This window comes from Monocercomonoides exilis (genome assembly GCF_001643675.1).
Source record: "Monocercomonoides exilis strain PA203 chromosome Unknown scaffold18-1597598, whole genome shotgun sequence".
In the NCBI taxonomy this organism is placed as follows: Eukaryota; Preaxostyla; order Oxymonadida; family Polymastigidae; genus Monocercomonoides; species Monocercomonoides exilis.
The window spans coordinates 1,406,034-1,427,359 of record NW_027150563.1 but is presented as its reverse complement, the minus strand read 5'-3'; the positions used below and the strand labels follow the sequence as shown (position 1 = coordinate 1,427,359).

Here is a 21,326-nt window from a genome sequence, read left to right as displayed (position 1 = left end):
AGGTGGCTTTCGAAAAAGAAACAAACACAATGGCAGTTGCGCACCAGATTTTTGTAAGTTTGAGAGCAAAAAAGGTTCCAAATGAAATTTTCAATAAAAAGAAAAAGTCATGAAAATATACACGTTGTTGCCCTTCGAAAAAAGAATCTTTTTTCAATCAAAAATAATAAAATTTTGATATGGGCAGAAATATTTGATCGATTTTTTGTTTTGTGCTTTCCATATAAATCTCTTCAAAGCATTCAAACATTACAATATTCAGTATTAATATTATAAAGAAATATGAAAAGGCAAACCAATTTTCACAATCCGTTTCTTTTGGTCATGTATTCATAGAAGAACGAAAAAACACATCAATAACCGTCACATTGTGTTTTCATGAGTGAAAAACTCAAACAAATATTTTTTCTATCGCATCTTCTTTTGCGCATTGGATTTCTATGAATTATTTCTCTTTTGCCTTTTTTTCAATCAAAATCATCTCTTTCTGTTATTCAGTTATTTCAAGTTCAGGTGACTGAGAATTCGGATTTCACGTCTTTTCAGAAAGGAAGCACAAAATGTTTGAAGCATTTGGGACGTGGTTGATGAATCCTTAGTTTTTGCTTATTCTTTTTGCTGAAGCAATTTTTATGTTCTTTTAGAAAATCAACAACTGTTCGTGAGATGCAGCAAAATATTTCCTCTCTTATTGAGGAAGAGACACTTTTTCAATGGAAAGAGGATACCAACCATATCGTTGAGAATTATTAAAAAGAAAGAAGTTGAAGAATAAACATGGAAAAATGAGAATTGGATTTCATGAAAAATAAGTTTCTTTGAGAGTTGCTTCAAAGGATTTCTTTGTTGTGAAATGGAAACAAAAACAAAAGAAATAATTCATTCAATATTCCGAAGTCTTTCAAATATCATCATTATTCTGAAATAAATACTTCGAAAAGGAACGTATTTTGAGAAGATTTCTGAAACAATGAAGTAATCAGAACAAACATCAACATGCACTATTTATTTTCTTCATTTTTATTGCGAAAGGAATGAAATGAAATATAAATCAATTTTCAGTTGAAAATCTGATTATATTTATAATGATCAATATGACCCATTATAATAATCGATCAAAAAAAGAAAAAAGAAAGTCCATTTTGCACAGCAAAATGAATTTATTGATTGCTATCGCAGCTATTTTGGGGAATGTCATTTGCGAACATTGCTTTCACGAAGATGCCACAAAAGACAAAATTGGAATAATTTCTGATTCGAATTTTTTGCAAATAATTCCTGCAGATGCCCAGATGACTTCAATGGAAACTGAAAATAGTTCCAATGCAAAGAAAACTCATATTCAAGTTCAATGCAACGAGAATAATTCTGAATACGATGAGCCTGTGGAATGGAAAGGTAAATGGAGAAAGAATCAAAACAACAGAATTGAATCTCCAAACACAAACACAAACAGTAATATTATCTCAATTGAAGGAGGTGCACAAAATGTTTATGACCGCAATGGAAAGAGTGTTTTGATGGGCCTTGAAGAAAGCAAAGTGATGAGCCATGTTATTGTGAGTAACTCGTCTCTTTCGTGTGCGAATCTGGATTTGATAGGAAATGGAAATACAAATTCAATAACCTTAGGCATTGAAAGTGTTGCAATGGTCATCGGGTGCTGTTTTGAAGTCAGAAATGGAATAAGCCCATTTGATTTGTGTGGAAGTCGATTATTGTTGGCAAACCTGACACTTCGATTTTGGAATTCACAACAAACTCAAATGCATCCTCTTTTCTCCACAAAATTGAGTGCAGCAGAAATCCAGTCTTCCAGTTATGTCTCAATTTTCTCATCTGGATTTTCTTCATTCCAGACTTCTTCACCTCCATTTCTGTCTTCTTCAAATGTTGAGAGTGTTTCACTCACTAATTTGTTTTTCTCCAATATTTCAACAGCTCCAACACACAGATTTGTTTTTTCTTCTTTGCGATGTGGATCAAACACTTTGATCAATGACTGCTCATTTTCATCAGTCTGTGATGTATATGATGGGGGAATTGTTCCTTCAATCAATAACCCCTTTGCATCTTTGACTGCGTCAAACACCTCATTTATTGAGTATAGAAGGACAAGAAATGTTAATATTAATGGAACTGCAGAGGTTCCATTTAAGCCAGGGAGACAGAACATAACAGGCAATGAAGCAAACACATTCACTTGGTGCGAGTGGAACGGATCGAGCACAACTGGAGAAAGCGATTCCATCTCTGATGGAATTTCGAGTGGAGGAGCAATCTGCATGTGTAATCAAAGTTCTGGAGAACTTTCTGTTTCACATTGCTTACTCAATAATTGCTTTGCATTCAGCCGTGGCGGTGGAGTAATGATTCATCGCGTGAAATCTGTTCATATAGAATACAACACATTCAACTCATGCACGGCTCTAAACCATTTTGGAGGAGGAATGTATGTATTTACAATTTCAGAGTGCGTTCGGATAAGCGGATGCGAATTCAAGAGTTGCAAAGCAAAAAGCTATGGAGGAGGGATAAATCTTGATGGATTTCAGGTTTTAGAAACTAACTGCATTGGATCAGAAAACGGAGGAGGCGAGAGTGCATGTGTGTTTTACTGCAGCTTCACTTCATGTTTTGTTGTGAATGATAATGGTGGAGGTCTTCGTTGCCGCAATATTCCCAATCAATTCAAAATGAGGAGCATTCGATTCATTTCATGCAATGCATCGTCAAATGGAGGAGGCTTGTGTTTGGACCCACAGATGGCAACAGTTTCGAGCAACAGTCATTACTGCTATTTCATCTTTTTTCACAATTGCAATTGCACAAGTTCCACTCCATATGGCCATGATGTGTATTTCGAAGATGATAACAACCTCTTTTCGTCAAGCAATCCGTTCTATGAATCGTACACGACAAATACAAATGATGAGAGAGTGTGTTTCAATGGGAGTAGTCTTCAAATGACTGAAAAGAAATGGTGGTTAAATGAAGGGCCAAAGGATCGGTATGTTGGGGAAAATGGAGACGACACGAGGAGTTTGTGTGGGATGAGCGAGGCAGTGCCGTGCAAAACAGTGGGGTTTGTTGTTTTTGTGAGTTTGATGCAATCAAGCTCGACAACCACAGTCCTTAGTGGGAAACATCAAAGCGAAATCTCAACAATTGACATCGGAGATAAGATAATTAGTGTTGTGGGGAATGGAAGAGAAGAAAGTCTGATTGGAACAAAATCGCTTTCTGTATCTTCAACAACACTGTTCAGTGTGAAGAGTGGGCAGCTGAATGTTCAACATTTGGGTATCGATCACAACACGACAAGAGATTTTTCACCGAATGTATTTGTCGTTTCGTCTGGGAGTGGGGCGCTTTCACTGGAGGATGTTCTGATCAATTCTTCAATATCAGAAGAGAGCGTAATATCTTCATCTGTATTTGTGATGGCTCTGTCGCAATTGAGGATGAGTGACGTTGAGATAAAAAACATAAAAATATCTCAGCAACTGTTTGCTGAACCATCATCAGCAGGATCAACATCTGGAGAGAGTATGCTAGTGAATGTGACAGTTCGAAATGTGAATCGGTATGAAGGAGATGGAGTCGTGGTGGAAAAGAGTATTAAGGGAGGAGAGAAATTTTCTGTGCAGAATGTGTCGATCGAAAATTGTGTGTGCAAGGAAGGGAATGGAGGGGGAATTTGTGTTTGTTTGACAGATGATGGTGAAGTTGTGATGAATGGAATAAGTGTGATTGATGGATGCATTGCAGTGGGAATTGAAGGAAATGGAGGGAGAGGAGGAGGGATGTTTGTGGAGATGGAGAGTGGGGGATGTGGATTGACAATTGGAGAGAATGTTGAATTTTCGAAAGTGATTGAGAATAAGGCCTCATATGGGAAGGATGTGTTTGTGAGTTGTGGAAGCGGTGTGTTTCTTGAGTCAAAAGTGAATAAAAGCTCATTTGCTTTTTTTGATACAAGCGCTATTCCATCAGATGTGTTGAAGCTGAGTGGGAATGAAAATGGGGAAGAAAGTGAAGTGATTCCACTGTTTGTGTATTTGTGTTCAATGGGTACAAAAGTGATTGTTGATGGGAGTGGAGGAAATGGGAAGGACCATAATCATTGTGGATATGATGCATTCAGGTGCCAGACAGTTGATTATTGTGCGAACTCAAGACTGAGTGAAAGTTCAAATGAAATAGAGGTTGTCACATCTTCTTCAATAAAGGATGAAATTGCTATATCTTCATTTTGTGTGATAATTTCAGGCAGAATAGAATCATCATCGTCGGAAGAGGGAGAGAGGATGCAAGTGAATGTGAGTGATGGAGGATCAGCTTCACAAGAATGGCTCGTTGGATGTTCGAGTTCACTGGCGATGAGGAGACTTTCATTTGTTGTGAAAGGTCAGTTGAAATCAAGGAGAAGTGCATTCATCCATTCAACATCAACACTCAGTGTGACGAACTGTTCAATCTCATTTGAGAGTGGGGCATTGACCAATGGAAAGATAGGATACAACATCATTGACATGACAGGAGGGAATCTGATTGTTGATGGATTTGTGATGGAAAGCGGAGTGACACTGACAATGAATGGGAAATCACCAATAACGATGAGTAATGGAGCTGAATTGGAGATATCAAACAGCAGAATGAGTGGAAATGACTGGAGGAAGTGGAAGTGGAAATGGAGGAGGGGGATTTTTGAATATTGTGATGATGGAAGGAGGAAGTGCAAAGGTTGAAGAAAGCAATATATCCACAACATGCTCGGGTGGAAGTGGGATGAAAGGAGGAGGGATGATGATATCAATTGGAAGTGAAGGAAGTTTGGAAATGAAAAATGTGAATTTATCAGGATGTGAAGTGCCAACAGAGGATAGAGAGGAAGGAGGAAGAGGAATTGGAGGAGGAATGTTTATGAAGCTGCCGGATCAAATGGGAGCATTTGTTTTGGAAGGAATGACATTTGAGGGATGTGATGGGTGGAAAGGGAAGAACATGTTTGTTTCAGGGTGGGATTTGAGAGAGATCGTGAACAAGGAGCACTTCAAATGGGAGATGAGTTCAGAGGAGTTGGGATCATTGGATGAGTTGTGTGGATGGGAGAGGAAGACAACAGGAGAAGGGGGATATGTGATTCCACTGGTTGTTTATCTGTGGGATAATTGGAGCGGGAATGGGTTTGTTTCGAAAGATGAAGGAGGAGACTTCAGTGGGTGTGGGTTTTCTGAAGCTCCATGTTTATCGATTGACCACTTGATATCACTGAGATATTCAACACTTGGAGAATGCAAATCACACATCAAAATAGTCGGATCAGGATTGCTTCAGAAATCAATGTCACTGCTATCATCATCATCATTAACCACTCCTATTGTTTCAGTTGAGGGAGAGAGAGAAGGAACAGATCTGAAAGTGAATGATGGAGGAATGGATAAAGATGAAGAAGGAGAGGGGATGATTTCGTCGAATATTATTGTTTCATTCATTAATATTTCATTTTCTCTTCCAAATGAATTAGGGATGCATTTGTCATTCATTCATTCATTATCATCCTCCTCTGCAACACTTTCAGTTGTGAGGTGCTCATTTGCTTGTGAGGATGAAACAATGAAAGTGAATTATTGCTTGATAAAAGCAGATGGAGGGAGAATAGTGATTGAGGATTGCACCCTTTCTCAGTTCCTGTTGGCGAAAGGGTTCGTGGAATTCACAACAGATGTGAACACCGTTGATGTGATGAACATGTCGATATCGAACACAACGATATATGAAAACACTCTGATATCACTGAGTCAGCCATCCGCAACAGATATGCTGATCAACAATGCAATGGAGAACACAAAACAAACAGTGAAAGTGAATTGCTCCTCGTTTGCTAACATCACATGTTTGGAGAACAGGGCATGTGTGATGAGTGCAGGATCGTTCTCAGCTGGGATGGAGTGTGTTGTTGAAGGATGTGCTATGACGAAGTGCATGAGTGAGAAGAGTGTGGAAGGAGGAGGGATGAAGATGCTGTTGAAGAGAGGAGTGTCGGAGTTGAAAGTGAGTGGATGTTCATTAGGGATGTGTGCATGTTCGACAGTGAATGGAAGGGGAGGAGGGATGATGATTGATGCACTTGATCCGAACGTGAAGAATACAAACACAGAAATGCCTCCACTTGGGCTGAGATTGGAGAACATCCGATTTATGATGAATGATGCATTCATTGGGAAGGATGTGTTTATCAGATGTGATTCGATTGCTTCGCAGATCAATGAAAGACTGTTTGGACTGGATTTCGACCAGGAAGCGCTGAGGGGGAAGGACTCGATATGTGGGAGTGATGGGGAGGGAAAGACTGATATTAATCTGATCCCATTTATCACATTCTTCTTTGGGCAGCAAGTGTTTATATCAGTAAATGGGAGCAACAATAGGCAGTGTGGAGCGCAGACAAATCCGTGCAAAAGTGTCAGTTGCAGTGTGAGTCACATCCAAAGAGGTGTGGGAAATGTTATTTGGATTGATGGAGAAGGAGACATTGGAGGTGAATGTGTTGTTGGAGATTTGTGTGTGAAGTCAATGAAGAAGGCGAAGGGAACAATTCATTTCAATGAAGCCATTCAAGAGATGGGAAGTGAAGGGAGCGTGATTGTGTTTGTGAATGAGTGTGTTGTGGAGAGATGTGTGCATGAGTTTGGAGAGCTCTTTGAAGCAAATCACAGATGCATTATGAAAGTGAAGAATGGGACAACCATGATGAGGGAGTGTGAATTCTTATCATCAACATCTGAATTAGCGATTAAAAGCATTGTGATGTCAGTTGAAGGAGGAGAACTGGAGATGGACAAATGTGTGGTAACGAGAATGAAATTGAGAGTGCCGTTGATGGAGTTCATTGGGGAATCGAAAGCAATCATTTCAGAAACAAGAATTGATGATTTGAAATCAGAGGGAAACGTGATTGAAATTGGGGACACCGCAAAAGTGGAATTGAAGGAATTGGATGCTGAGAACATCACAATTTCAAGAAGTGGAAGTGTGGCGAAAATCCAGAATGCGGCAAAGAAAGTTGGCTTGTCGAACTGTTCGTTTGGAAAATGTTTGAGCTCAAAGGAGAAAGGGACGATTGTGTTCGTTAATAATAGTGTTGATGCAATTTTTGATTCCTGCAACTTCTTTGGAGATTTGGGAAATGAAGCAAAAGAAGAATCGAGAAGAAACGACAGAACGGATGAGATATGCAAATGGAATGGATCTCTTGTGAATGTTGTGAAGAGTTCCGTGAAAATGAAAGACACAACAATTGCAAATTCTCCAGATGGTGGAATAACAATGAGTGGAGGAAAAATGATAATTGAAGCAGGAAATTTTTCAAATAATAATCCATCAATTGAAGGATATCCATCACTGAGAAGAAATATCATCTGCTCAGATTCAGGAACATTGAATGTGATGAGTTTGAAAGGTGGAGATGGATTGGAGAGAAATACATCTCTTTGGATGTTGAATGATGGGTGCAATTTTGAAGGGATTGTTTCTGAGAGGGATTCATCATTTTTCATTCCTGTTCTGGAGTGTGTGGAAGCAAAAGAAGAGGCATATAGAATGAAGCTGACATTCAAAGGAATGCTTCTTGTTCCATGCAATTTGTCGTTCTCAGTTGTGAAGAAAAAAGGAGAAGAGAAAGAGATTGAACATTATGATTTTGATTCAAAGGGATTCCTTTCAGAAAGAAAAGTTGAAGGAAATGTGGAGAAAAATCTTATCAGCAGCTGTGGAAATGAAATAGAGGTGAGTGTTTGTGTTTTGTTTGGCAATTCAGAATCTCCTTCATCAACAAATTCATTCATTCTAAAGAATGCAAGTGAAACAAATATTAAAGATGATGGAAGAATTGTTGAAGGAGGGAAAGAAGGGAAATCTTATTGGCTGTTGATTGTGATTGTTTGTATTGTGATTGTTGTGCTTCTGTTTGTAATTGTTATCATTCTGGCTGTTCGATGGAGAAAGGCAAAGAATGAAGCGAAAGATTTGAGAGAGATAGTGAATGATAACATCAGAAAAGATCCGAAGGCATTTGAGATGGTGACGATGGAAATGTCGCCTGAGGAGCAATGGAGGAGAGCAGAGAGGGAGGCAGAGAAGAAGAATGAAGAGCGGATCAAGAAGAGAATATATGATTCAAATATGCAGCATTCGGAGTCATCAGAGCATCTTCTTTCTGAAAGCGGATCAACTGAATATATTTTAGGGAAAGATTCAGACAAGATCCCTCAATGGATGTTGGAGAAAGATGAGGAAGAAGAGATAAGGAAGAGAACACCATCACCATCTATTTCATCAACTTCAACTACTTCAACAACTGATTCAGATTCAACATTTGTTCGAATGGAGGATATGTGTCCAACCACCTCTTCAATGTCCAATCTGGTGGATGCGATGGCATGCTCATCACCACATGAGAAGCTGATTGTGGATTTGAGAGATTCATTGTTCATGCTGCTTCATGGAAGAAATGAGAAGAAAGAAATGGCAATTGGCACTCTTCAGGAGAGGGAGCAAACAGCTGCCCAGATCTTGTTCTGGGTGGCTAATCTTGCTCTTCACTCGTTTGATGAAATGGAAAACCCACTTCAATCATTAGCCAATCTGAGTCCTCACATTGTATTGTTCTCCGAACACATGGTGATCTGCGTTGTGATGCACTCTGATTTCCTATCATCCGATGATTCAGATTCATCCTCCATCTCTTCATCAACAGTTGCGACATCTGCCAGTGACGATGATGGTGATGATGATAGTGACTCCCTTCCTTCATCAGCATTTGAGGATGAAGATGATAACAAGAAAGAGTGCATGAGGTGGATGGCACCAGAATTGCTGATGAACAGGAAGATGGGAGCAACAAAGAAGTCTGTTGTGTTTTCGATAGGGATGATGCTGTGGGAGTGTCTGACACTTGAGATCCCGTTTGGGGAGTATCCAGCAGAAGTGGCGGGACAGAAGATAGCGAATGGGGAGAGGCCAGATGTTGCGAAGGCAGGCTCGCCAGATGGTGTGAAAGCAATCATCGCTTGTCTGTCAATGGACCAGCACACCAGGCCAACACTCACAGACTTGAAGCGGGCATTCATCAGTCATTTTCCGGCTGGCTGTGCTGTTCTGACAGTGTCTGATGCAATCGGGCTGGAGGAAACAACAGACAGAGGCAAAAGAGAAAGTGGAAGTGCACAAAGTGGAGATGCACAAAGTGGAAGTGTTGTGAGTGGATACAGCACATTTGAATGAGGAGGGAAGACCAGAGATGGCGGGAGTGGAGATTAAGGGGAAGAAGAGAAGCAAAGAGATCTCCCGATCTGTTGAAGGAAATGAGACTAGATTTGATGAAATGATTATGTGCTTCGGGAAGGGGAAGATGCAAGAGGGATATGAATATTTCGAAAAAAAAAAAGAAAGAAGGTGAAGATGCTGTGCAGGATCTGTCTGCATTAATGGATAGCAGAGTTTTTTTGAAGGGTGTTGCTGTTCGTGAATGGGCAGGCAGATGACTGTTTACACTTTTTGTTTGATGGCAACTGTGCTGTCAGTGAATCACTTCATCCACTTCAAACAACAATCATAATGTTCATGTATTCAATAACTGAAATCTTTTTTTCTTTTTTTGTTTTCCCCAAGAAACGAATGAGAAAGGAAAAAATGAAGAAATATGTGTTTTCCTAATGATTGAGCATCAAACATATGAGCCAAAAAATATTTGGATATGTTTTTTGAAGGGTCAAAGATTCATTAGGCTCAATATTTTTTTGTAAATATGATCACCAAAATTGCTGTTGTTATTGTTGTTGGATTTTCATCACAACTTTGAAAACTCATAACAAATTTTTTAAAAACAAATCACTTCCTTTTTTTTTCAAAATAAAAATCAAAGAGAAAATAAAAGAAAAGATATCAAAAAAAATCAAATAAAAGTTTCTTTTTCAGTTTTATCGAATTCATTGCCCATTTGTTAAAAATCGTTGCTTGTATGAACTTTCTAAAACACAGTTTTCAGTAACATTTTTTTCATTGAATATTGATGACTTTTACAATAACTTTTCGATTTATTGACGCTTTTTAGTTTTTGATCACCAGCACCCGAGAAAAGCATAACTTTTTCTGTAATAAAGTGGGAGATTAAAACAAAGTTGAAGCAATTCTTAACATGTTTGTGCTTTTATTTTTGTTTATGATTTATTGAGATGAAAATTTTTCTGCTCATTTTTTTAAATTTGCTTTTCTGACTCAAGTTTTTTTAAAAATGTGTAATTTGGTTTTAAAAAGAAATAACATTAATCTGTTTATCAATTTTTATTCAAGTCTTCGAAATATCAGCAAACTTATTTTGATGTTTTTTTGTTCATTTCAATTTTTTACAAATATGATTTTATTGAACAAAAATTACAGAAGAAAATATCGGTGATTGTTTTTGAAATCAAAATTTCATAAATCTTTAATTTTGGTTTGAAAAATAAAATCAAACAAGATTGAACGAAGAAAAAAAGTTGGCAAATCCAAAAAAATAAGTTATTTGTCTTTTTTCAATCTCCGTTCTTTGTGGCTTTTATCATCATTAACATGAATGGACAATTTCAACATGAATTGATTATCTAATGATTTAAAACTTTGTTATTATTATCGCTCCGAAAAGGTATCTTGATTCATGAAAAAATATCATTCATACAACGAAGTGTAAAATAAAAAATAAAATTCACTTCAAAAAATAAAAATGCACTCTGATGATTATTAATAATATTAATAATTATTTATTTTTAATAATTTTTTTATTTTGTTGGTTTCATCATTCAAATGGAACAAAACAGTTTCAAAAATAATCTGAAATATTGTTTTTTCTACCAACACATGCGTGTTTCACCTTTTCTAAAAGAATTGACTGAAAAAATCCATCCGCTGTATCGTACAAAAAAAGTTTGAGATATCAGTAATTTTTTTATATGTGAATTGATCTGAAAATTGTGGATAAAATTTTTCTTTTGGAACTAAAATAGTAAAGATGGCGGAATTGAAAACTGAAAAGAGATATGAGCAAGCTATATTGGATAGATGTTTGCTTTTCTTATTTTTAATTTATAACATTGTTGAATTTGACTCGATATTGAATTTAATTGTTTATTGTATTTTGAAAAGATATATGCATGACGTTTTTGGGAAAAATTGATGAGTGCCGACATTACGGTGGGTTAAAAGCAAATGGAGAAAAGAACATTTTGAAGCATTACCATTTTGAAGATAAATTTTATTTAGCAAATGAACATATTGGCTTGAAGCTATTAAAAGCGAAAACAATCAAAAGTCCATTTGCTGTAAACATTGTGGAAGCAATTAACGTTGACGACAACGAATTGTTCATTATTTTCGAGTTTTGCAAGGGAATTGTCCTGAAAGAAGATGTTTTGACACGAAAAAAACAATTGAGATATTATTCTGACGAGGTTTGCATTTTGCATTTTGAATTCATTGACAAGATTAAGTCTTTTATTACTGAATGATATTTTTTAAAAAATGAATTTTTGATATTTTTTCATTTGTGAAAGGAATTGTGGAATATAACAACTGAACTTTTACTGGGGCTTTTTGAATATTTCAAAGTGGGTTTGAAGCACGGTAACATTCATTTGAAAAACATTCTTATGCCTTTTTATGGACATGTGAAACTTGGCATGCAATGAAGTTTTTTTTAATGTTTGACACAAATCTGAATGTGAAAACATTTTTGTTTTGAACAATCAGGAGAATTACGAATCAAGAAGCCATCGTCAATGTTGGGGCGGACACCTATTTCGTAACTCGGGGACATCGTTGTCAGCTGTTCAAGCGTTTATAGACTCAGCAACTGATCTCAGGCAACTTGGAATAGTGCTCTTTGAAATGTGCATGCTCCGTTCTTTTTCATCAGATGATCTGAATGAGTTGTCACAGAATGGCGCAATGAGGCTAGTCAAAAATCACTTCCATGACTCAATTGATAAAAGGATTATGTTGCTCACAGCGACGCTGTTGAGCCACGAGTCAGACAGCGGAACAGACTTGCTCAAGGTGCTTACTCATCCAGTTGTGGCATCGAAGAGTCCAAGATACGAGACGGATTGGGAAATATACAAACTGCTTTATCCAAACATCGAAAACAGCATTAGAAACGCAAAGGGAGACTGGCAGAGACGCAGAGATTATTCACAGAAAACGCAAAGAGACGGACGCACAGAATATTCGATGAGGGATGCGAATATGCGCTATGCGAATTTTACAGAGAGAGTTCCTTCGCAAACCAGAAAAGCAGCTTCAGGGTGCCATGTGCAGTCATCGTGTCATTCTTCGTCATCTTCCTATTCATCTCGTTACGATTATTATCGCAATGCTTCTTCCTATTCACGTTCGTATTCGCATCCGTCATCATCTTCCTCTTATTCTCGACGCAATGGTTCTTCAGATTCTGAAGCATGTCTTGATTTTTGCCTAATTTTTGTTCTTGTATTTTTTGTTGGTTTGCTTATTATCTTCATATTTAATAATATTCTTATCCATTTTTTTAGTCCTCATTTTTATCAAGGTTTTATTGTAGACCATCATCTTCTTCTGCAGCAAGTAGGATTCAATTGCCATCTTCTTTTCAACCTGCTTCTTCAAGAAGGTTCCTCAGACATTTGAAAAAATCAATTGTCAGAAGAAGAAGACGGATGGAAGATTGAAATAGTTGAATCAAATGCCAAAATTGAAAAAGAAATAAATGAAATTAAAAAACAAAAGAGAGAGAGAATTAACGTGGATGTATATTTTATTTTCTGCTTCTTTCTTTCTTTTTGATTCAAGTCTTTCCATTCATGCGTTTCTATCCTGTTCTTTTTATTTTATTTTATTTTTATTTTATTTTAAATATCTTTTTTTTTAATCTTTTTCTTTTTTATTTTTTCTGTTAATCTTTTTTCTTTTGGTGTGCAATGCTATTTATAATTTATTTGAGTCTGGTTGCTGAAGCACACTGATTTCTTTCTGCTTGATTGTGAGCTGATGTCTCAGAACCAAAGAAGTGCTTGGCACACAACAGCAGTCGGAGCGACTGCATATTGTTTTGTGTCAACCTTCTTTGGGAGTTGAGATGTTTGCACTTGCAAAGATGCTTTTCGACAAACTTTCTGTCCATTTTTGCCATTTTCTTTTCAATTTTTTTTGGAAACTACCATTTTTTTTTCTTTTACAAATTGAATTTTCACTCAAGAATCTGGACAATTGGGCATATGGACGAATATTGTTTTTCAAAAAAAGAAAAGAAAAGAAAGAAGCTTTCGGATTTTTGTTAAATAGTGAAATAATTTAAAAAGAGAGTTTTGACTTCATAGTCTCAAGTGTTCACATAATAATCAGAAATATTCAACAATAATTCATTGTGATATTTTTTTTGTAGAAAAACCAATATTCCTTGAAAGCTTGTGATTCTATCTTCACGTCCTTCTTCTTCCATCTTTTCAAACAATTTTCTTTTCAGCACTTTTCTTTCCTCTTTATCCTTTTCGCATTCTTCCCCCTCTTCTTTCAGTCGCAATGAAAAAATGAAAAAAAATGTCATGCCATCAAATGCCATTCCATCATCAATCGTTCGTTGCTGTATCTCCTCCAAAATAGCATCAACCGCTCTGCCTTTCAGGATTTCATCAATCTTCACATTAAAATTTTCCACTGCTATTCTCAACAGATAAATGCATTTCTCACTTATATCTCTGTAATTATCCCTTGATGCTCGATATAGCTGAACAATGTTGTTGATAAGCCCAGAAAATTCTTCATTATGCAATTGACAATCGAAAAAACAACAATTCAATATTCGTATCCATCTCAATAAAACAACCTCTTCTTTCGTTTCTTTTCTTCTCGTTTCGTTCTCTTCCTTCTCTCTCTTCCAGTCTACATTTCTCGATAATTCTTCCAATTCTCTTCTTGCCTCTTCCACAAAACACAACTCATTCATAATCACTTCTTCCAAACTTTCTTCGTACAATAATCGGTTTATCAAAAACATCCAAGCAGATTGATAGGCAAGTCGCCTCAGGTTGTGACGCTCTTGATGATATTTGATAATTCCTGTAATCTCATTCAAATAAAGTTCTTTTTTTATTTTCTAACATTTAAACAAAGAATAAAATCATAAAACAGTCTGGATTGAAAATGCAAAAATCACACTTCATATCTATCAATGCAACTCAATGCCAGCAATGCCATTTCCACTTCTTTTTGCGTTTCCTCGTTTTTCTCTTTGTTTGATGAAGCTTTCACAAGGCAGGACACACAAACCAACAACAATTCCAGAGAAATATCATTACTAAGAAATAGGTAGCATTCACAAAGTTCAACAACTAGCTTTTCTTTTCTTCCTTCTTTTTTCGCTTCTTCTTTAAGAATCAGATGTTTCAATCGTTTTCGTATCAATCTTCTCGCGTAATTCTTCACCCACAACATTCTCAGCTCTTTCCAAAATCCAATGTGCTTCAATAGCAAAATCGCATTTTCCAATGAAATAATCTCTTCTTTTATCATGTTGTCCACTTCTTCGAACATTTCTTTGCTGCAAACATATTTCAACTCCTTATCATTCATCGAGCTTATCAATGCATTCATTTCCTCAATTTTCTGTATCTGAATAATCAATGAACAATCTCCGATTTCTTGAAATTTTTCTGAAGAAAAGAAATGACAGAACATTTAAAATTCTGAATTTTTTGAAATAACATGCACATGCTCCAAAAACTCTCAACTAATGGCATCCGCTGGATTCATGTCATGTTTTAGAATCATTCGAAATTTGATTTTTGGAAAAAAATCAAGGTTTTTCAAATAGTGAAGGTCAGAAATTCTGATAAAATAAATAAATAAATAAATAAAAACGATAGCACTTTCAGAAATTCCCATGATAACGGCATTTTCAAGTGTGATGGGTTATTTCAAAGATTCTTTAAATAAATTACGTATTGTTAATCTTTCAGTTTTTGACCACAATCTTGCAAAGATGGAAAGGATCAAATGTTCATTTAATAATCATAATATGGAAGAAAACTGAACCCCCCAAATCGTGATCAACTAAAACTCTATTAAGGGCTTTATATAGTTGAAAGAATAATAAATCTTGAAATGGATAAAGAATCCTTTGAATCAATTGAACGTAATATCCCGCAACCAATAAGGGAATTTGCAATGAGTTTGCCAGAGGATCTTAAGAATAAATGCATAGGCCTCTTTTCAAAGTTCTTGCCTTCTTTGCCTTTACCAATCGACTTGGAAGAATTTTCCGAAACTCTCAGCATTGCAGAAAAGGCAGAATTTTGGAAAGCAGTTTCTCAAGTTCAGGCTCAATTTGTTAACCCCGTTCCATTGCCAAGTTTGCCCACTTCTGACAACATTAATGCGTGTACTGCAACACCTCCAAATCTCGAGGGAGCTAACGACTCAGTGCCAGTTGCAGACGAAGTTAGTTGCGATCCCTCTACAAATCCAGGTGCAGCTGCTCCGAAGAATAAATGGGAATTAAGCTTTGCTGCCCCAATTATTGACGAAGAAGGTGTTCCTTCTCGGCAATTCTTTTCTCAGCTGATGAAAGGGATAAAAGCAGTGAAAGAGCCAGAGAAGGAAAAAACGCCATTTTTACGTTCGACAGACGTTCAACGCGAAGTTGCCAGGAAATCAATAGAAAATAATACATTTCTAAATGATAGATGCCTTGATGAAGATCAAAAAGCTGTGATAACTGAATTTAAACGAATTTGGGAAAAAGAGAAGAAAAGAGTTGCTTGCAACAAACGATTTTGCCTAACAGATTCAAATTTGGGTCTATTTGCGATGTTTCTGCTTGTTGCTGGAATTACAATTTTAATTGTAGGATTATCCATAAAGGAGACATCCACCACGAGGAATGCAAGAATCTCATTGATTGCAACTGGAGCATCTCTAATTGTTTGCTATGTGATTATATTAATTTGTTCATGCTTTCCGACATGCGTATTTTCATTGGGAGTGGAGAGAGACTTGTCGCATGATGGATTTTCGGACGAATTGAAAGGAGTCATGTATCCGTGTGTGGAGCGGAGAATAAAAGACTGGAGAAGGAAAAAGGAGTGGAGATGGTTTTTGACAAGAAAAGAAAGAAAGATTGAAGAAAAAATTGACAAAGAGGAAGAAGAAAGAAAGAAAAAGGAAGAAAACGAGAAATTAAGTCGCGAGGCCGCAATTGAAATGGAGAAGCTGCAAATGAAACAAGTCATGACAGCTGGTACAAGTGGAGCAGGAAATGATAAGTTCACCAATCAAGCTTACAGTGCTTCAGTGGCTGTGGAAATGGAAGTTGGAACAGAAGCAATTATGAAAGAAGACGAATATATTTGAGACGCACAAGCAAGCTTGATTGTTGAGGTATTTTTTTTATCTAATCGCCAATTGTTTGTTAAATATTATATTCGAATATGTGTTTTTATGTTGACAAACATTTTTATGTTAGTTTTCTTTTTATTTTGAATTGCGCTTTTAAAGATAATGCTTTCTGCTATTTTTGTTGATGATGATTTTTTATTGATGATTGCTTTTGAGACGATTGCATTTTATTTTTTTTTGTAACTTCTTCAAAGAAAACATTTCATTATTGTTTTTGTTATGCAGAACATATTTATTTATTTATTTATTTATTTTATTTTATTTTTATTTTTATTTTTATTTTTTTTTTTTTTTTCATTTTCATTTTTATTTTTATGTTGAGAATTTTTTTTTATCATTTACTGAATTGTGAAATTGATCAGTCAATTCATATGAACTGATTATATTCAAATTAGGAAGCTTTTGTATTATTAGCCTATGCTTCTTGTTTGAGTATTCTACTTTTATTTAAATCAGATTTTACAAAAATCACATTGGAATGTGTTATTGTGAAAATTATGTTTTTCTTCTGCTGTTCATTATTAAACTTCTACTTTTTTATTTCTATCTCTCTTTGCTTATTCTTTTCTTTGAAGTTTTGAAATGGACTTCGCATTGATGAATTTTACAAAAACAGAAATAGATTATTTCTCTGAACATTAAGTGTTTGAATTTCATTTTTTTTTAAAAAAACATTATTTTGGAGCGAAGAATTTTAATATTTGGTTAGTTTTTCACCAATAATATATATCCTTATCAAAATGATCAAAAATTAACAAACAGAAAAAGAAAAGAAAAGAAAAGAAATGTTAAATAAAAAAATAGATTCAAACAAAAGTGGACGCAAATAACTTATTATTTAGTAACCGCTCAAAATTAACTTCATTCATTACTCCAACGCAACACCTCCACTAATATCAATCAGCTCATTACTGCTTTGCGAAGAAGATTGCGCCCTTCCAGAAGAAGATCCAGCTGCCTCGTCCTTTTCCACGCTTTTCCCCACTCCTTCCTCGTCTCCCTCATCCATCATCGACGTCGGGTGTGCATCCAGCTTTGTCGAGTCGTTCTGCAGCAGCTGATAGCTCAGCTTTCTGTTCCGGCAGTAAAGCCACACAAGCAGCACCCCACACAAACAGGCAGCCACCAGCACAGACACAACCACCAGTACCGTCTGCCCTGCTGTCAGCATCACCACAGACGAGCGGCAGGGCAGCTCCACTGGCTCTGTGGGTGGAACAAAGCCACCAGAGCACAGAGCACCATCCTTCAGATGCATCGTCCGCTTCTGCTTCATCTTGTGGCACTCAGAATATTTGTACTCGTAGTCCTCCTCGCGACACAGCCGGCACGCAAAGTCCGTCCTCCACTCGAATTCCTTGCGACACGGCGACGCAGAATCAGACTCATCCTTCGGCGGAGCCACCTCTGCCGGCTTCGTCGTGTTCAGGCCAGGCACACACGTCAGCTTCAGTGTGGCTGACCGCCGCGTATCTCGCATCAGCGCTTTGCCTTCCACCATCACCTTCTCCTTGCACTTGTCGCCGTCATAGAACGACACCAGCACATGCGCCTCGGAACTCCCCAGGCTCCTCTTCCGCCCCAGCCCAAACAGAGACCTTCCTTTGTGCTCTGCTGCTTCGATGTATTCGAGTCCAACTTTGCTTCCCCAATTGAAGACGGTGTGGTTGTTCACCTGCTCACACGCCAGTGACAACTTGTAGGAGTTGGTGATGGTGCGGCAGAAGTTCTCAGAGGGCTTCAGGTTGCAGAGGTTCATGTAGAAGGAGGGAAATGTCTGGAACCGGAAATTGGAAGAGGAAGTGTTTTTGGATGATGAAGAAGAAGACTGTGACGTGGTTGGATGAATATTTTGAAAATGAGAAGAAATGGAAGAAGAGAAAGAACTTTGTGATATTCCATGTGAATGTGCAAATTTTGCTTTTGGAAAAGCATTGCCTTTTGCTCTCTCTTTCTGGGGGCTTTCCAACTGCACTTCAAACATTTCCTTCTCTGATCCCAACTTCGAAAAATCGAATGTGTAATTCTTTTCTGGAACAGTCAAACCGCATTTTTCAAGAAGACAGCTGGTTGCCCCTTCAGCCACTGGCTCGTACTTCTTACTTGGCTTCTCTTCCTTCACCATCGGATACCTTCTGATTCCCTTCTCAGCCTCTGTCAACTTCGCCAGCTCTGCCCACTTCTCCACTCTGCTTCTCTGCCCATTCTCCCTCTTTCCAACAGTTCCGTTCGTCTGCTTCACAGGCAGTGTGTTCTTTCCACACGCCATACACTCCAGCTGCCCGCGGTGGCTGGCAAACGTCCCCTCCGGACAAGGCAGACACTTCTCACTCGTCGCATTGAGTGCATAAGTGCCCAACGGACAATATTCACACCGCTCATCCCCAGAAGCAGCAGCCGAGCCAGGTGGACACGCATCACATCGCATCGCACCGCCTTCAGCATGCTTCACAGAATGGAGCACAATCCTGTTGATGGAGACATAGTCGCTCACACGCTGCCAGACATCGATGTTCTGTGCGCCATTCGAACGATCCAATGAAGAAGAAGAAGATGATGATGAAGTGATTGCAGCAGCAGTATTTCCTTTCCCATCCTTCTTGCTGGCTCCCATGCCTCGAATGAAGACAAAAGTGAACTCGTCATCATCAGGCTCAATCAGCGTCAAATCCACCCTTTGTGTCACATTCTGCTCCTCACTTGCATCCACCACTGTTGGCGGGTTCGTCCCCGAGAAGAACTTGAAGATGCTGCCCTGGTTTGGATCCAAATGTGGCGTGTAGTCGAACTCAATCCGCCCAGACACACTCACATTCGTCCTCAGCTTCAGCACCACCTGCACAGGGCCCGAGTGGAAGTTGCCTGAGTCCAGCCCTCTCATCCGCGTCCGCCAGCCGTCCGAGGCGCAGTCGCTCTTCTCTCCCCTGTCGGATATGCAGGTGGTTGTGAAGTACTTCTCAAACTGCTCCTTGTCGATGTTCTGCAGAATGACTGTCTTTGGTGCCCTGTGTCCAGCAGGACAAGGGAGACACTTGTCTGCATTTGAGTGTGAATGTGCATAACCCTTACTAGCAGTCTGTTTGTGACTTCTTCCAGAAATACCTTCGCTGTCAAGCTCTTCCTCTTCATCTGCCATTCTTCCAGACAGCTCAGGCTCTGGCTTGAATGTTCCTGTTGGGCATGGCTCGCACTTCGTCTTCCCTTCTGGGCGATACATCCCTCCGTTGCACTCTCCACAGTCCACTTCGATGTCCTCTGGCAGCTTCTTTGAAAGAGGCAGCTCCTCATCGCAGATCTTCGGCTGCACCCACTCAAAGTGCCTCCTCTGCTTCATCACAATCTTCCCAGTGTCGTCTCTTTGCTCGTTGCACGGGAGATACACTGAGTAGAAGTCCTCCTTCTGACAAGCTGGGCGCTTCCTGCATTCAGTCGCGCCTGGTGGAGAATAAGTGCCTTCGGGGCATTTGGTGCATGTTGTGCTGCCTTCCTGGTCGCTGTACGTGTCCCGCTCGCACCGCCTGCACTCACCGTCCTTCGAATACCAGCCAGCTTTGCAAGGAACGCACTGAGTGACGAGGTAGTTGGCGCCTGTGATGATGATCGTCTTGATCCGCGCCCCGTCGTTGCTGAGGTACAGGCTGTCAAAGCCAAACTCGTCGTATGAGTTGTAGATCCAGCACAGCTTGTGGTGCCCAAAAGTGAGCGGACATGAGAAGTTCGCCCATGTGTTCGCTTTGAGTTCCCCATCAGTTACTTCTTCATCATCCACTGTGAATGACAGCTGCGAAGGGACTTGCGGAATGCCAAAGCATTCGAAGGCAAATGTAACGCTTCCTTCTTTTGCCACAATATCCACTTCCAAAAAAAGTGTGCTGGCTGAGTCACCCCTTTGGATGCCTGTTTCCACCCAGAACCCACTTGCCTTCCAGGGCGTTCCTTCTCCTGTAACTCTTGTGTGAAAATCACTTGGCATTGTACTCCATTCTGAATAAACAACAGAATCTCCCTTCGACTCTTTCCCAGGAGGGCACGACTTACACGATTTATTCAAAACGTTGTAGTATTGCCCAGCTGGACAGCTAAAATCGCACTTTTCTCCAGTTCTCGGTTCCAATGGTGGAAGAGTTGAAGAATCACAATAATCTGGATAAAAAAAGAATATGTCGCGTGTCCCTCTGCATTCACCATACGTTGAAATGATGGTTTCTGGTGTGCATTCTTTATAAATTTTAATGAACAAAAAAAGTATTAATAATTCTATTCTCTTTTTTTTCTTTTAGCAAACCGCATAATACAGTTTCGGTCATTGGAGCATCACCCTCACAATCAGATATTTTTATGTACTCTTTTCCTCGCTTTTCTCCTTCGCATTCGCCGTACTTTGGGACAAAATCCTCTTTTTGGCATTCTTGAATTATAAAAAAATGAATAATCAAACAAAATTATAAAATTAATATTTGATGCGGAAATAAACGCGAATGTTGACAAACTACAGTCCACATCTTTTGGTTTTTCAGGTTTACAAGATGAATCAGGTTTTGGGAAAAAATATTGTTTTCTCGTTCCTTCTGAGCAATTTCCAAAAACAATAAATTGCTCATTTTCTTTGCACGTTGGTAAATCTTCGTTTGATGCAACAACGAAAACTAAAAACTGCAGCAACAAAGCAATAAAATACATAAAGATCCAAAATATCCATAATTTATAATAACTATTGATAAAAATCTTAACATATACATAAAACATAACACGGAAATGATTCCTCGAATAAATTTTGTTGAATGATATAAATAAAGACATAAAATAATTCAGCTATAAACTTTTAACAACAGAATTCTAAAGATAATTATTATCTATTA

The 21,326-nt window shown here is 38.2% G+C and overlaps 7 protein-coding genes across 7 annotated transcripts; 4 read left to right on the top strand and 3 right to left on the bottom strand.

The window, feature by feature from the left end:
• Positions 1 to 1,819: 1,819 nt before the first annotated feature.
• Positions 1,820 to 2,287, bottom strand: MONOS_1495 (uncharacterized protein; the record flags this gene model as incomplete). The annotated part of the gene is made up of 1 exon (XM_067867793.1): positions 1,820 to 2,287. The coding sequence occupies one exon, from the start codon at positions 2,285 to 2,287 to the stop codon at positions 1,820 to 1,822; it is 468 nt and encodes a 155-aa protein (XP_067728985.1).
• Positions 2,288 to 2,369: 82 nt separating this feature from the next.
• On the top strand, positions 2,370 to 9,288 carry MONOS_1496 (uncharacterized protein; the record flags this gene model as incomplete). Its single annotated transcript, XM_067867803.1, has 2 exons — positions 2,370 to 4,746; positions 4,865 to 9,288. 2 exons carry the CDS (start codon positions 2,370 to 2,372, stop codon positions 9,286 to 9,288), a joined length of 6,801 nt encoding a protein of 2,266 aa, XP_067728984.1.
• Positions 9,289 to 11,050: 1,762 nt separating this feature from the next.
• MONOS_1497 (uncharacterized protein) lies at positions 11,051 to 11,843 on the top strand (the record flags this gene model as incomplete). Its single annotated transcript, XM_067867813.1, has 4 exons — positions 11,051 to 11,102; positions 11,185 to 11,489; positions 11,592 to 11,715; positions 11,788 to 11,843. The coding sequence occupies 4 exons, from the start codon at positions 11,051 to 11,053 to the stop codon at positions 11,841 to 11,843; spliced, it is 537 nt and encodes a 178-aa protein (XP_067728983.1).
• Positions 11,844 to 12,033: 190 nt separating this feature from the next.
• On the top strand, positions 12,034 to 12,702 carry MONOS_1498 (uncharacterized protein; the record flags this gene model as incomplete). Its single annotated transcript, XM_067867823.1, has 2 exons — positions 12,034 to 12,538; positions 12,605 to 12,702. The coding sequence occupies 2 exons, from the start codon at positions 12,034 to 12,036 to the stop codon at positions 12,700 to 12,702; spliced, it is 603 nt and encodes a 200-aa protein (XP_067728982.1).
• A 633-nt stretch (positions 12,703 to 13,335) lies between these two features.
• MONOS_18612 (uncharacterized protein) lies at positions 13,336 to 14,497 on the bottom strand. Its single transcript, XM_067871647.1, has 2 exons — positions 14,230 to 14,497; positions 13,336 to 14,167 (listed from the first exon to the last, which is right to left on the bottom strand). The coding sequence occupies exons 1-2, from the start codon at positions 14,266 to 14,268 to the stop codon at positions 13,394 to 13,396; spliced, it is 813 nt and encodes a 270-aa protein (XP_067728981.1). The 5' UTR covers positions 14,269 to 14,497; the 3' UTR covers positions 13,336 to 13,393.
• A 648-nt stretch (positions 14,498 to 15,145) lies between these two features.
• On the top strand, positions 15,146 to 17,107 carry MONOS_1499 (uncharacterized protein). Its single transcript, XM_067867835.1, has one exon. The coding sequence runs from the start codon at positions 15,175 to 15,177 to the stop codon at positions 16,420 to 16,422; it is 1,248 nt and encodes a 415-aa protein (XP_067728980.1). The 5' UTR covers positions 15,146 to 15,174; the 3' UTR covers positions 16,423 to 17,107.
• A 37-nt stretch (positions 17,108 to 17,144) lies between these two features.
• On the bottom strand, positions 17,145 to 21,147 carry MONOS_1500 (uncharacterized protein; the record flags this gene model as incomplete). The annotated part of the gene is made up of 3 exons (XM_067867847.1): positions 17,145 to 20,685; positions 20,753 to 20,875; positions 20,958 to 21,147. 3 exons carry the CDS (start codon positions 21,145 to 21,147, stop codon positions 17,336 to 17,338), a joined length of 3,663 nt encoding a protein of 1,220 aa, XP_067728979.1. The 3' UTR covers positions 17,145 to 17,335.
• Between the last annotated feature and the right edge of the window lie 179 nt (positions 21,148 to 21,326).